Source organism: Scyliorhinus canicula, chromosome 24 (genome assembly GCF_902713615.1).
Source record: "Scyliorhinus canicula chromosome 24, sScyCan1.1, whole genome shotgun sequence".
Classification (NCBI taxonomy): Eukaryota; Metazoa; Chordata; class Chondrichthyes; order Carcharhiniformes; family Scyliorhinidae; genus Scyliorhinus; species Scyliorhinus canicula.
The window spans coordinates 1430160-1444925 of record NC_052169.1 but is presented as its reverse complement, the minus strand read 5'-3'; the positions used below and the strand labels follow the sequence as shown (position 1 = coordinate 1444925).

Here is a 14766-nt window from a genome sequence, read left to right as displayed (position 1 = left end):
ACTGGACCCAGCCACATTAATACTGTGGCTACCAGAGCAGGTCAGAGGCTGGGAATCCTGTAGCGCATGACTCACCTCCTGACCCTCCCAAAGCCTGTCCACCATCTACAAGGCACAAGTCAGGAATGTGATGGAATACTCTCCACTTGCCTGGATGAGCGCAGCTCCAACAACACTCAAGAAGCTCAACACCATCCAGGACAAAGCAGCCCCGCTTGATTGCTCCCCCCTCCACAAACATTCTCTCCCTCCACCACCGACACACAGTGGCAGCCGTGTGTACCATCTACAAGATGCACTGCAGCAACTCACCAAGGCTCCTCAGGCAGCACCTTCCAAACCCACGACCACTACCATCTAGAGGGACAAGAGCAGCAGATACCTGGGAACCCCACCACCTGGAGGTTCCTCTCCAAGTCACTCACCACCCTGACTTGGAAATATATCGGCCGTTCCTTCAGTGTCACTGGGCAACATCGTGGAACTCCCTCCCTCACAGCACAGTGGATGTAGCTACACCCGCAGGGTTTGTAGCAGTTCAAGAAGGCAGCTCACCACCACCTTCTCCACGGCAATTCAGGACGGGCAATAAATGCTGGCCTAGCCAACAACACCCACATCCTGTAAAAAATGAATTAAAAAGAAAGATGTTGAGGGATAACGCTTTCCATTGGTCAGAATTGGATTGTCGGTCATTGTCAGTCCCAACCCAGCACTCTGACCTCGCTTCATCCAGCATCATTTCACTCATTTATTTATGTATCTTCAGATACCTTTTGGTCATAAATGATGATTTAAACATTAAAGCAACTCCTTAATCTCGGTTAGTGAATGGCTGTTGTGCTGTTTATTTTGCTCCAGGCTATCAGTTGTTTGAAGCGAGCTAACTACCTGGCTCCCTTTGATTGGAAGATTCTCTATAACCTGGGATTGGTGCACCTGACAATGCAGCAACATGCGTCAGCATTCCACTTCCTGAGCGCTGCCATCAACATACAGCCGAGGATGGGCGAGTTGTACATGCTGTTGGCTGGTGAGTGCGGAGTCTGCCTCAGTGAAGCGACAGCATTTGATTAATGGAACCACTGGCCCTTCCCAACACTCACACCTCCATCCAGTGCAGGAGTCACCGATACGGATGCTCCTCTCAGCACAGCCATCCCTCACCATCTCTCCTGGAAATGCTGATTCCTTGGTGGACCTTACCCAGTACCTACCCCCGTGTCAGTAAGAGCTGAGACAGTGACAGGTCATCACATCATGCCCAAGTTCAGTCCTGTTCTCATACTCCACTTCCTTCATAGGTTTGCTGGGTAACCGTTCAGGGCAGAACCCATGTTCGATTTATTCATTTTTGCCCTAAGCCAGGGTCATGTGACACTCTCTAGCATACCGACCCATCCAAGATCAGCAAAGCTTTCAGAGACTGCTGCTTGAACCGTTGCCCCTCAGGATCCCCATTTGGGAAGCAGCAGCAGATAAATTTACCAAATGCCCCCATTCTCATCGGGGAGCTACACAGCAGCAATAATCTGTCACACCCTGGAGAAATGCTGAACCCTCACACCCTGGGGACACAAGCGTGATAAAGAACAAAGAAAAATTACAGCACAGGAACAGGCCCTTCGGCCCTCTAAGCCTGCGCCGATCCAGATCCTCTATCTAAAACTGTCGCCTATTTTCTAAGGATCTGCATCCCTCTGCTCCCTGCCCATTCATGTATCTGTCTAGATACATAGAACATACAGTACAGAAGGAGGCCATTCAGCCCAACAAGTCTTCACCGACCCACTTAAGCCCACACCTCCACCCTATCTCCGTAATCTAATAACCCCTCCTAACTTTTTTTTGGACACTAAGGGCAATTTAGCATGGCCAATCCACCTAACCTGCACATCTTTGGACTGTGGGAGGAAACCGGAGCATCCGGAGGAAACCTACGCAGACACTGGGAGAACATGCAGACTCTGCACAGTCAGTGACCCAGTGGGGAATTGAAACTGGGACCCTGGCGCTGTGAAGCCACAGTGCTAACCACTGCGCCACATGCCACCCTCCAGTACCCCACTCGATTTGTAATTTCTTGCTTAAAATTCCAATAAGTATTGGAATTAAACAGCACCTTTGACAAAGAAAAATATTCAAAGGCATTTCATGGAGGAATTAAAATGTGATGCAATTGTGTGGAGGATTGAAGAGTAAAACCTCCAGGTGTACGGACAGATTGGCAGTTTGTGCTCAGGCTTGTGAAGTCTGAGGGAGGGGTTTAATCCAGCCAGGGAACTGGCATCTCTGACTCCTGACGGTGGAGCGATTTACAAAAGGTCAGAGATCGAGGAACAAAAGATTTGGGACTGGGCAGAGGGCTGAGGAGGTCTGAGCTTGTGTGGGGTGAACCCGTGAAGAGAGTTGTTGATGAAATAGGATCTCCCTGTGAGTGTTGTGATTGTGTAAAATTCACTTCTTGCTGTTCCAGTGACACTAACGAACCTGGCAGATCCTGACAATGCAAAGAGAGCCTACGAGCGAGCTGTGAGTTTGGAGCAGTGAGTATTATTGGGCCAAGTGTGGATTCATTGTGTTTTCTTTATTCCTTCATGGGATGTGAGTGTCACTGGGGGGGTCAGCATATTGCCCTCCCGCATTGTCCTTGAACTGAGTGTCTCGCTCGGCAGTGAACTCTCATTGCTGTGGGTCTGGAGTCACATGTAGGTCAGACCAGGTATTGATGGCAGATCTCCTTCCCGAAGGCGTGATGAAGATTCAGTAACAATTGGTAGATCTGTTGTGACATCTTCCTCCACCAAACTGATGAAGACAAAGCTTCCATTTTGTTCCATGGTGTGGCCTTTCTGATAATTTAAGAATCTTTATTTTTACTCGATATAGTCTCTATTCTCTCTTTTGTGTTGCAACAATGCAGACTATTTTGCATGATCCTGTTCCAGTCTGTGGTTAGGGCACCTTTTTCTGACCAACAGACTAGCCTGTGTTCTGATATTGTGCTTTATCATTTTTTTCACAGATTGTAATGAATGTTGCTTTAATGACTTTCCCACTTATACTGCTGCTGACGCACCAGAACGTGAAGCTTGCGATCTGCTTTATTTCTCAGTCACGTGGAGCGTTTTTTCTCAACTAATCTTTTCCCCTTGTCTCGTGAGGGCTCTCATACTAGGGAACAGGTTTCAAAGGTATCAACTGCCCTCCAGGACCACACTCCAAGTGGCTTTTCCCCCTATGAGTATTGACAGACTGTTAAACCAGGCAGAGCAGCATAGCTGAACCCGACCGTGTCCTCACTCCACTAGAGAGAGCGGGTCCCTGCTTCACACCCACAGGTTGGAACTGTACAACCTTGAATATGTGGCTAACATCACTGAGCTCAGTGGAATCAGTGTATCAACACTGACAGGAACAGGAGTGTATGTCACTTACACACAGCCAGGTCGATGGCAAATGGAATGTTGGTGTTTATTACAAGGGGAATTGAATATAAAAGTAAGCCAGAGTTGTCACAGCTGTACAGACCTCACCTGGGGTATTGTGTACAGTTTTGGTCTCTCTACTTACAAAAAGTAAATATAATTACATGATTCCCACTGGACAGTAGGCGGGCGAACTCCCTGATCCTCAGCTTTCGGCTCAGCGAGGAGCTTGGCGAACCGTCTGGTAGGCAGAGAGTCTTGCTCACCCCATGGGGCCAACAGTCTTGGTGCCATGTTTAAAGGGCACATGGAGAATCATTCACTCAGCTCAGGCCAGGAGGCCTTCACTAGCTTCCAGAGTCCTTGTGGCCGCAGAGGAAGCTTGCCGATGTGAACAACCACACCCCAGGACACATGGCGTCTCTGGCATTGCCTTTCACTCATCTCTCGTTAAACACAAACCGGGTACACATCCATGGTCAGGCCAGTGCTTGCTCTTGCAGTGGACCCTGTTTGTCAGCCTCTGAGTCCCCTGTTCCTCATGGCCCTGTGCCAACCAGCAATGGGACCTCCTCCTCCTCATCTGGATGAGAGCCATTTGTTAACGGTACTTGAGTGAAGTACTGCGAGGTCCCCAAGAAGGAGAAAGCAACATTTATTTATTTTTAAAATAAATTTAGAGTACCCAATTTTTTTTTTCCAATTAAGGGGCAATTTAGCGTGGCCAATCCACCTACCCTGCACATCTTTGGGTTGTGGGGGCGAAACCCCGCAAACACGGGGAGAATGTGCAAACTCCACACGGACAGTGACCCAGAGCCGTGATCGAACCTGGGACCTCAGCGCCGTGAGGCCGCAGTGCTAACCCACTGCGCCACCGTGCCGCCCTATGTAATTTCAAGAAGGAGTTGGATATAGTTCTCGGAGGTAAAGGGATATGGGGGAGAAGGCGGGATCAGGGTATTGAACTTGATTAAAAGCCATGCTCAATGAATGGGGGAGCAGGCTCGAAGGGCCAAATGGCCTCCTCCTGCTTTTTCTATATTTCTATGTATGGGTGAGATACTGATGCAAATAAAGATTCTGACGTAGTTCACGGGGCTGGTTTAGCACACTGGGCTAAATCACTGGCTTTTAAAGCAGACCAAGGCAGGCCAGCAGCACGGGTTCAATTCTGGTACCAGCCTCCCCGAACAGGCGCCGGAATGTGGCGACTAGGGGCTTTTCACAGTAACTTCATTTGAAGCTTACTTGTGATAATAAGCGATTTTCATCGGGAAACTCAACCCGCTTTGAAAATCAGCAGAACAAAATTCCAAGATTCTCCTGCCGTTAGGAAACAGGTTTATTGCCTCCCGCCGGATGAAGTGCACTGTCCGCCGTGATCATCTTTTACTGAGAATATCCAACCTCTCTCTCCTCTGCAGGTTAAACCCACTGGTGAACTTAAACTATTCCATTTTACTGTACAACCAAGGGGACAGGAAGGGAGCTCTGAACCAATACCAGGAGATGGAGAAGAAGGTGTCGAAACTCAAGGCCAGCAGTGATGTGCTGGAGTTCGATCCAGAGGTACTTCCACGGCATCTCATTATCCCAATGTCCTAACTGCTGCCAGCCTGTTGCAAATCAAGTAGTCTTGAATCCAAGACTCCATCTCAACTCTCCGATCACAAAATGTTATCATTCAGTGTTTCATCTCTGACACCATACGCAGGATTTTAAATTCCACACTTATTATCTATCATTGTTCCCCACTTTGCTGCAATGCCTGCCCTACTCTCTCAATCCAAACCTACTGTTCAACCCTCGGGGCTCTTGACCCTTCGCCTGTGCTTAATACAACTTAAAAACTTCACATTGTGAGTGTTCCTGTTGCAGTTTGTATCTGAAAAATGATATTACATGAAGATTATTTTAGTAAGGGCGCCGAGGATTATGGAGTAGGAGTGGTTAGATTGAGGTGAGGTAAAGCTCTCGGGGTTGAATGGCACTCACTGTCCCTGTTCTTATTGGAGCTGCAGAGTTTTGGCTAAGATGTTAAACTGAGGCTCTGTATTCAGGTAGACATTAACAAATCCTGTGGTGATATTGAGGTATTAAGGATATTAAGGTAAAAATATTAAGGGAGATAAATATTAAGGTAGAAAAATATTACGGTAGATAAGTTCCCAGGGCCGGATGGGATCTACCCCAGAATACTGAAGGAGGCTAGAGAGGAAATTGCTGAGGCCTTGACAGAAATCTTTGGATCCTCACTGTCTTCAGGTGATGTCCCGGAGGACTGGAGAATAGCCAATGTTGTTCCTTTGTTTAAGAAGGGTAGCAAGGATAATCCAGGGAACTACAGGCCGGTGAGCCTTACGTCAGTGGTAGGGAAATTATTGGAGAGAATTCTTCGAGACAGGATCTACTCCCATTTGGAAGCAAATGGACATATTAGTGAGAGGCAGCATGGTTTTGTAAAGGGGAGGTCGTGTCTCACTAACTTGATAAGAGTTTTTCGAAGAGGTCGCAAAGATGATTGATGCAGGTAGGGCTGTGGATGTTGTCTATATGGACTTCAGTAAGGCATTTGACAAGGTCCCTCATGCCAGACTGGTACAAAAGGTGAAGTCAAACGGGATCAGGGGTTAGCTGGCAAGGTGGATACAGAACTGGCAAGGTCATAGAAGGCAGAGAGTAGCAATGGAAGGGTGCTTTTCTAATTGGAGGGCTGTGACTAGTGGTGTTCCGCAGGGATCAGTGCGGGGACCTTTGCTGTTCGTAGTCTATATAAATGATTTGGAGGAAAATGTAACTGGTCTGATTAGTAAGTTTGCAGACGACACAAAGGGTGGTGGAATAGTGGATAGCGATGAGGACTGTCAGAGGATACAGCAGGATTTAGATCGTTTGGAGACTTGGGCGGAGAGATGGCAGATGGAGTTTAATCCGGACAAATGTGAGGTAATGCATTTTGGAAGGTCTAATGCAGGTAGGGAATATACAGTGAATGGTAGAACCCTCAAGAGTATTGACAGTCAGAGAGATCTTGGTGTACAGGTCCACAGGTCACTGAAAGGGGCAACACAGGTGGAGAAGGTGTCAAGAAGGCATACGGCATTCTTGCCTTCATTGGCCGGGGCATTGAGTATAAAAATTGGCAAGTCATGTTGCAGCTGTATAGAACCTTAGTTAGGCCACACTTGGAGTATAGTGTCCAATTCTGGTCGCCACACTACCAAAAGGATGTGGAGGCTTTAGAGAGGGTGCAGAAGAGATTTACCAGGATGTTGCCTGGTATGGAGGGCATTAGCTATGAAGAGCGGTTGAATAAATTTGGTTTGTTCTCACTGGAACGACGGAGGCTGAGGAGCGATCTGATAGAGGTCTACAAAATTATGAGGGGCATAGACAGAGTGGATAGTCAGAGGCTTTTCCCCAGGGTAGAGGGGTCAATTACTAGGGGGCATAGGTTTAAGGTGCGAGGGGCAAGGTTTAGAGGAGATGTACAAGGCAAGTTTTTTTTACGCAGAGGGTAGTGGGTGCCTGGAACTCGCTGCCGGAGGAGGTGGTGGAAACAGGGGCGATAGTGACGTTTAGGGGCATCTTGACAAATACATGAAAAGGATGGGAATAGAGGGATACGGATTCAGGAAGTGTAGAAGATTTTAGTTTAGACGGGCAGCATGGTCAGCACGACCATTGGAGGGCTGAAGGGCCTGTTCTTGTGTTGTACTTTTCTTTGTTCTTTGTTCTTTATTTGAAAAGGTCTGTGTGTTCTCCAGGTGTGCTGGCTAATGATTTACCCTCAAACAGCGCCAACGAGACTAGATTAACTAAACGTTAATCTCATTGCTGTTCACGAGATCTGTGGTGTGCAAATTCACTTTCAGGTTTGCCTAGAGATTTGATAAGATGCAAAAATAAATGCAATTCCCTTCCTTGTAGGTCATCATAGTATCCCTACAGTGCAGAAGGAGGCCATTTTGCCCATCAGGTCTGTACTGTCCTTTTCCTGGTCCATTCTCCCGCCCTATCTCCATAATCCAACCTAACCTTTGGGCACTTCAGGACCATTAAAAAAAAACAAATTTAGAGTACCCAATTCATTTTTTCCAATTAATTTGCCCCTCAATTTATTGTGACCAATCCACCTACCCTGCACATCTTTGGGTTGTGGGGACGAAACCCACGCAAACACGCGGGGAATGTGCAAACTCCACACGGACAGAGACCCAGAGCCAGGATTGAACCTGGGACCTCAGCGCGTGAGGCAGCAGGGCTAACCGACTACGCCACCGTGCTGCCCGACACTAAGGACCCTTGATCAAGGCCAATCTACCTAACCTCTATATCTTTAGGCTGTGGGAGGGAACCGGGGCATCCAAAATAAACCCATGCAGACACGGGGAGAATGTGCAAACTGCTCACAGTCACCCAAGTCCCTGGTATAGTGCATTACATTCTGCAGTTCTGTTATGATCTCAACTCTCTGGTAGACCCAGTATCCCTAAGTCACTACCGCTTGAGATCTATGAATGTCAGTTAAAAGGTTATTGTTCTATTGATTGACTTTACTGTATTCCTCTATAACGACAACTGACAGGCTGGTTTTCATTTAGAGTGTTATGTTTCAAAGCATATAAAGGTAATTTTATCAACCTTGTGCTTCCATTTAGAGGCTTCAACCCTCCCAGGTGCACACATCAGGAACTTGAATATCATTCCTCGTGACTTTCCTTCAATTCTATTAAACGATTCTCATGATCCAGTGCTAAATGTTCTAGGTCAGACAGTGCGAGCGAAGACTAAAGTGAGTAATTAACGCCTTCTCTCTGCTGCTTCCAGCTGGTAGACATGGCTCAGAAGATTGGAGCTGCTCTTCAGGTTGGTGAGAATTTGGTCTGGACAAAACCAACAAAGGACTCCAAATTGAGAGAGCGGCCAGCAGCATCTGGTAAATCCAGCGCAAACCAGCAGCCCCTAGGCTCCAACAAGGCTCTGGGCCAGGCTATGTCCTCAGCCGCAGGGTACAGCAAGACCATGCAGCTTTCTGCAGGTAAGAAGCAGCTAGTGGGTGGAGGCCTGCCCAGCTGGGGCGTGTTATCGGACAATGTAAACGGCATCCTGGATGGGGTGACCAGCGTTCTGGTAGTGCCATGCAGCTTTCTGCAGGTAAGAAGCAGCTTATTGAACTCTGACTTCCAAGCGATCAATACTGCAAAAGTAGCAACGTTTGCTGCATCTGGAGAAAATAATCACTGCCCTTTAATAGAGAGGTCTTAGATATTTGTATCTTTTAGTTCTGATAATTAAAAAATAATGAAGGGTTTCCTGAGTGTAATTTTATGCATTTACGTATAAATGTTTGTGCGATGAACAGCAAGGACAGCTACGGTGGTGCAGTGGGTTAGCGCTGCTGCCTCACGCTGCTGAGGACCCGGGTTCAATCCCAGGCTCTGGGTCACTGTCCGTGTGGAGTTTGCACATTCTCCCCGGGTCTGCGTGGGTCTCACCCCCACAACCCAAAGATGTGCAGGCTAGGTGATTTTGCCACGCTGATTTGCTCCTTAATTGGAAAGAAAGAATTGGTTACTCTAAATTTAAAACAAATCGACATGTGAACAGCGGGGAATTGCTATCTCAGTCCTCTGCACGGTAGGGTTAGGGTGACTGCGTGGAGTTTGCACAGTCTCGTGTCTGTGTGGGTTTCCTCCAGGTGCTCCGGTTTCCTACAGTCCAAAGGTATGCAGGTTATGCCCCTTAGTGTCCAAAGATGTGCAGGTTAGCTGGGGTTACAGGGAGTGGGCCTTTTTACGGTGCTCTTTCAGAGGGTTAGTGCAGACTCGATGGGCAGAATGGTCTCCTACCCTTTGGGAATTCTATGGTTCTACGGAGGGTAATGAACAAACTTTGGACAGATGAGATTTGGGGTATATACTGACATAGATTGAAAATTGATTCATGGACAGAAAACAGACTAGGTATAAATGGGTCATTCATACATTGCCAGGCTGTTACTAGTGGGATACCACAAGGATCAGTGCTGGGCTAGCAGCTGTTCACAATCTATACCAATGATTTGGAGATGGGGACCAATGTAATATTTACAAATTAGTCTCTGACGCTAGGTGGGAAATCAAGTTGTGAGGAGGATGCAAAGAGACCTCAAGGGAATTTAGACAGGCTTAGTTAGTGGGCAAAGAACAAAGAAAAGTACAGCACAGGAACAGGCCCTTCGGCCCTCCAAGCCTGCGCTGACCATGTTGCCCGTCTAAACTAAAATCTTCTACACTTCCAGGGACAATATCCCTCTATTTCCATCATATTCGTGTATTTGTCAAGATGCCCCTTAAACGTCACTATGTCCCTGCTTCCACCACCTCCTCCGGCAGCGAGTTCCAGGCACCCACTATCCTCTGTGTAAAAAAAACTTGCCTCGTACATCTCCCCTAAACCTTGCCTCTTGCAACTTAAACCTTTGACCCCTCTACCCTGGGAAACTATCCACTCTTTCTATGCCCCTCATATTTTTGTAGACCTCTATCAGGTTGCCCCTCAACCTCCGTCATTCCAGTGAGAACAAACCGGGTTTATTCAACCTCTCCTCATAGCTAATGCCCTCCATACCAGGCAACATCCTGGTAAATCTCTTCTGCACTCTCTCTAAAGCCTCCATATCCTTCTGGTAGTGTGGTGACCAAAACTGAACACCATACTCCAAGTGTGGCCTAACTAAGGTTCTATACAGCTGCAACATTGACTTGCCAATTTTTATACTCAATGCCCCGGCCAATGGAGGCAAGCATGCCGTATGCCTTCTTGACACCTTCTCCACATGTGTGACAAGAATGACAAATGGAATATAAGGTGGAAAAATGTGAAGTTGTTCACTTTGGTAAGAAAAACAGAAATGCAGAGGGTTTCTTAAATGGTGAGATTGAGAAGTGTTGGTGTCCAAAGGGACCTGGGTGACTTGTTCATGAGTCACGAAAGCTCCTGTGGAAATGCAGCAAGCAATTAGGAAGGCAAATGGTATCTTGTTGCAGGAGGATTTGAGTAGATGAGTGGAAGATTATTGCTGCAATTGTACAGAACCTTGGTGAGGCCACACCTGAATTCTGTAGAGTTTAGAAGAATGAGAGGTGATCTCATTGAAACCTACAAATTATTACAGGGCTTTACTGGTAGATGCAGAAAGGATGTTTCCCTTCTGAGGGCCCAGAAGCAGGGGGCAGAATCAGGGGCGGGCTGTAGGACTGAGGTGAGGAGGAACCTCTTTCATTCAGAAGGTGGTGATCTTTGCAATTCTTCACCCCAGAGGCTACGGAAACCAAGTCACTGAGAGTATTCAAGGCAGAGATCGACACATTTCTAAATGTTAATGATATGAGTCCTCACGAGTCCCACATGGATACCATAATCAACCTCCCCATGGCACTTGTGAGCTTCCTGCTAGTGGGTGGAGGCCTGCCCAGCTGGGGCGCGTTATCGGACAATGTAAACGGCGTCCTGGATGGGGTGACCAGCGTTCTGGTAGTGCCGACGGGGACTGAACGTGTGTGTACACGCTCCCATAGTGGCCATTTTCTATGACTACAATATACTCGCGTTTATTCACCTACAAGGACCTCCTGAGGTCTCACTGCATGAAGATGTGGAGGTGGAAGAACACCAATATCTGGTCAAATGGCAGAGCAGACCTGAGGGGATGGAAACCTATTCCTGGTCTGAATCAGAAAATCAATTGTCTGACCAACTCTGTAATAATGGCTTCACCAATACTTTTCACAAATTTATCATTACTCTTAAAATCTTATTTATTCAATCCAAAATTAAGGTTGGCATTTTCTATCTCCTGTTAATACTTTCAGGAAATTATGCTTTTGAATCCTTATATCTCTTTGACATCCAAATCTTTCTATTAAATATATATTCCCAATACGTGTGTGTATGTTGTAACAACCCTTGTGTTTCCCATATCGTTTCCCTTGAATGATCTCCTCTGCAGTCTAAGCTTTTTCATGGTGGTTGAAATGTAAATCCCCTTCCTGGATATGTGAACCTGTGTTTGATTTACCTGCTGTAACTTGCCAGGCTGTGTAACAAACATGGTTTATATGATGTAAGTGCTGGAGCCTTGACAGTGAACGAACTGAATTGTCTTCACTGCAGGTGGATTTCCAAGCCGAGTACCGAAACCTCCATCGTTACCCTTGGAACCAGAGGCGAGTGCGGATCCAGACACCGAGGACCTGAACAGAAAGCAGGAGCTGAGATAGTTAGGACTGAGCATCGGTGACCACAGGCCACATCCCTAGAATAGGTAATTAAATTCAATTAAAAAACCAGCACCACTCCAAACGCTCACGGCTGAGTCTCTGAGACTGTACGAGGCCATTGGAATGAAGGCTGCTGCAGTGTCTCCAACATCCAGACCATCGGCAGGGCTGAGCTTTACAAAAGGCACAAATGCTGGAAATCTGAAAAAGACGCAGAATTTGTCAAAGAAAGATTGGTTCCAACAGTGTCGCAGGAGGGAGTCAATCCCGGATGGGCCCAGCTAAGGCATCTCCAGAGGTGTCTGCCCCAGGGTCACATAAACCTTTGTCTTGCCAGGGGAGGGGTCACCCAGGCCATTCTGCACCCCCCCTCCCCCCGCCCCACACACAGCTCCCAAACTTCAACATGCCCCTCATTGTTGTAACAAGGATGAGCAGACTTTGAAATATTCAGGCCATTTGCCCTGATTTACGGAGGTTCCTCCTCTCCCAGGCATCCTGCTGTCCCCAGCATTTTGGTACAAGTAATTTTCTGCCAATTTGAGGACTTTTTCAATGTAGTTATGGCAGGTGAGCACAGCTATTTCTGGGGCAATGATTGACCAACTTGTGCCTGGGGTAAGTGATTTTAAGTTCAGATTCTTGGTCAGCGCGTTGTTAGCTGGTCTCTGCCAGGACTAGTTGAGGAATCTGCATTTTGTCCTTGTGCTGGGGTTGGGTTTATTCCAATAGTAATTGGAAATGAGCAAGTTCTGAGAGGAAATTCTGCCGAGCAGAGGATGGGGCGTAACAGAGGTGACTGAACAGGGTTCACACAAGATGGACGCTACCAGGGCAAGTATTAGCATTGTCACCCTGGAACTGAGCCCTGGGGGAGGTGTCAGAAATACAGATTACCTGGGAGTGAGAAGCAAGATGGTCAAGAGGGGCTGTACCTTTTCTTTCAAACATTTGCTGACAAACTGGGTAGCTATTGATACAATTCATACACAAAAGCTGTAGAAGGAGGAAGTTCTGTTGTTTACCGACCCATAAAACCATCTCAATAAACTGAAGCATATTTGTACAAAGGCTGTATTATCCGCCCACTTTGATACAAGTTTCCATTGCGTGCACAGAGATTGCTTTTGTCTGCACTGTGGATAAAGGGTCAGTTATGGCACAATGTGTAATGTAATTGCTTTCACATCTTGGGATCAGTTGTATTTGTAGAGTGTTAATTTTCAGTGATGAAAGAGCTATTGTGGAGGAATCTGGCATTATCTTTTGAGAGCTCTGCAATGGTGACATGCGTTTCTGTAAGTAGAATTGTACAATGTTACAGCATGAAGAGGCTGCACTGAGTCTCTGCTCTCTAATCCTTCCTTGTACCCGAACCTTTTTATTTATCCATTTCCCTTTTCAAAACTGTTATGAATCTCATGTCCTTATTATTGGATTGGGAGAAAAAACTCATAACATCTTCATTCTCTTGATTGATTTACCAAGAGGCCACAAACAAGTGGAAACAGCTTTTTGTAATTTACTTCTCAAACCCAGCACCCCCTCCCCAAGCCTTTATTTTACTGAAACAAACGGCCGTTTGTCTCTCCTCCAGCCCCAGATCATCTCCTCCGCACGGCCGTGTCGTTATGTGCCCGACGCTGGACGGTGCTTTAGCAAAACCGATCGGTCTGTCTGAAATAGAATGTTCCAAAGGATTGGTATCAGAAAAATGTGACAGGGTAGCACGGTGGCCCAGTGGTTAGCACTGCTGCCTCACGGCACTGAGGTCCCAGGTTCAATCCCGGCTCGGGGGTCACTGTCAGTGCGGAGTTTGCACATTCTCCCAGTGTTTGCGTGGATTTCACCCCCACAACACAAAGATGAGCAGGGTAGGTGGATTGGTCTCGATAAATTGCCCCTTTATGGGAAAAAAAAATTGGGTACTCTAAATTAAAAAAAAAGAAAAATGTGACACTTGAGCAACATTGGGACAGGCGATGCAAAGCTTGATCAAAGTGGAGGTTTGAAGGAGTGAGAGGTTTAAGGGGGAATTCTAGGGCTGAGGCAGCGAAGGGAAATGGTTGGCTCAGGGAGTTGGAGATCTGAAGGAGATTCCAGAGGTATGGAATGATGAGCCCATGGATGAGAACTTTAGATTGTCAGAGGAAAACCACCAAGTCCTGTGAAAAGATTCACACAACAGTTGACTCCGATTACTCTTCCCTAATCCTTGTAAATTGCTGCTCATGTTGTCGGCAGTATTCCTCACACTGCCTCCATTCCCAGGAAAACGTTTTTGGGTAGAATTCCCATTGGGAGATTCTGCGATCTCCACTGTGGCTTCGCTGGAAACCTTGCAGAGCATCGAGCTTTGCTTCTGTTTGGAGTTGAGCAGGGATGCTGTGGAAATTCCAGGCATTCGTGATTTTAAGTAAATTTATTTTCTTAATTTTTGAGGCATTCTTTACAATTTTATGTTTGAGGTTGGACAAGATTTTAGATTCTGAATAAGAGCATCTATCTGGCTGTAAACTGATGTTCTTTGAAAAATAGTGTCTGGCATTGTGAAGCAACAGCAAATCTGTTATAATGTCTATGTTTCTGCAGAAAGCGTTCCTAAAATTAAAAATGTTGGCACTTTAATGTTGTTTTTCTCTTCATGGTTTCCATCTTGCCAGATTGTCGCACACTCACTGTCCATTACAAATAGGCATTGCACAATTAACAACTACAATACAGTCTTTAAAACAGAAGTCATTAGAGCAATGGATTATAGGCCGGCCCACATCAATGTCTGTTACACATCCAACAATCATATGTGTTACATGTACCCTTAATCTGAACAGCACACATGAATCTCAATGGTCTGCTCCCCCATTTTAAAAAAAAACCGGTTGTGAAGTGTAATTCTGAACAAACGGCTGGAATTATAACGTTGAATCCATGGTCTTGTCAATTTTATAAATGCATTCAACTTGCACTCCAGGACCAAATGGAATTGGGAGACACGGGGCTGAATAATCCTGTTTGTCTCAGACTTCAATTTGAATGCATTATTCTTGTCTAGTGTGAAAACCAAATGCGCT

The 14766-nt window shown here is 46.4% G+C and overlaps 1 protein-coding gene across 8 annotated transcripts in view; it reads left to right on the top strand.

Annotated features, from left to right (window-relative positions):
- The window catches only part of bbs4 (Bardet-Biedl syndrome 4), a 52763-nt gene extending 38440 nt beyond the window's left edge, over positions 1-14323 (top strand). For all 8 annotated transcript variants that reach the window (XM_038784370.1, XM_038784368.1, XM_038784374.1 and 5 more), the window contains 5 exons: positions 862-1033; positions 2477-2546; positions 4856-5000; positions 8262-8472; positions 11589-14323. In XM_038784370.1, coding sequence (XP_038640298.1) covers positions 862-1033; positions 2477-2546; positions 4856-5000; positions 8262-8472; positions 11589-11695 — 705 coding nt within the window. In that variant the 3' untranslated portion in view covers positions 11696-14323. The remainder of the gene's footprint in view (positions 1-861; positions 1034-2476; positions 2547-4855; positions 5001-8261; positions 8473-11588) is intronic.
- Positions 14324-14766: the final 443 nt, after the last annotated feature.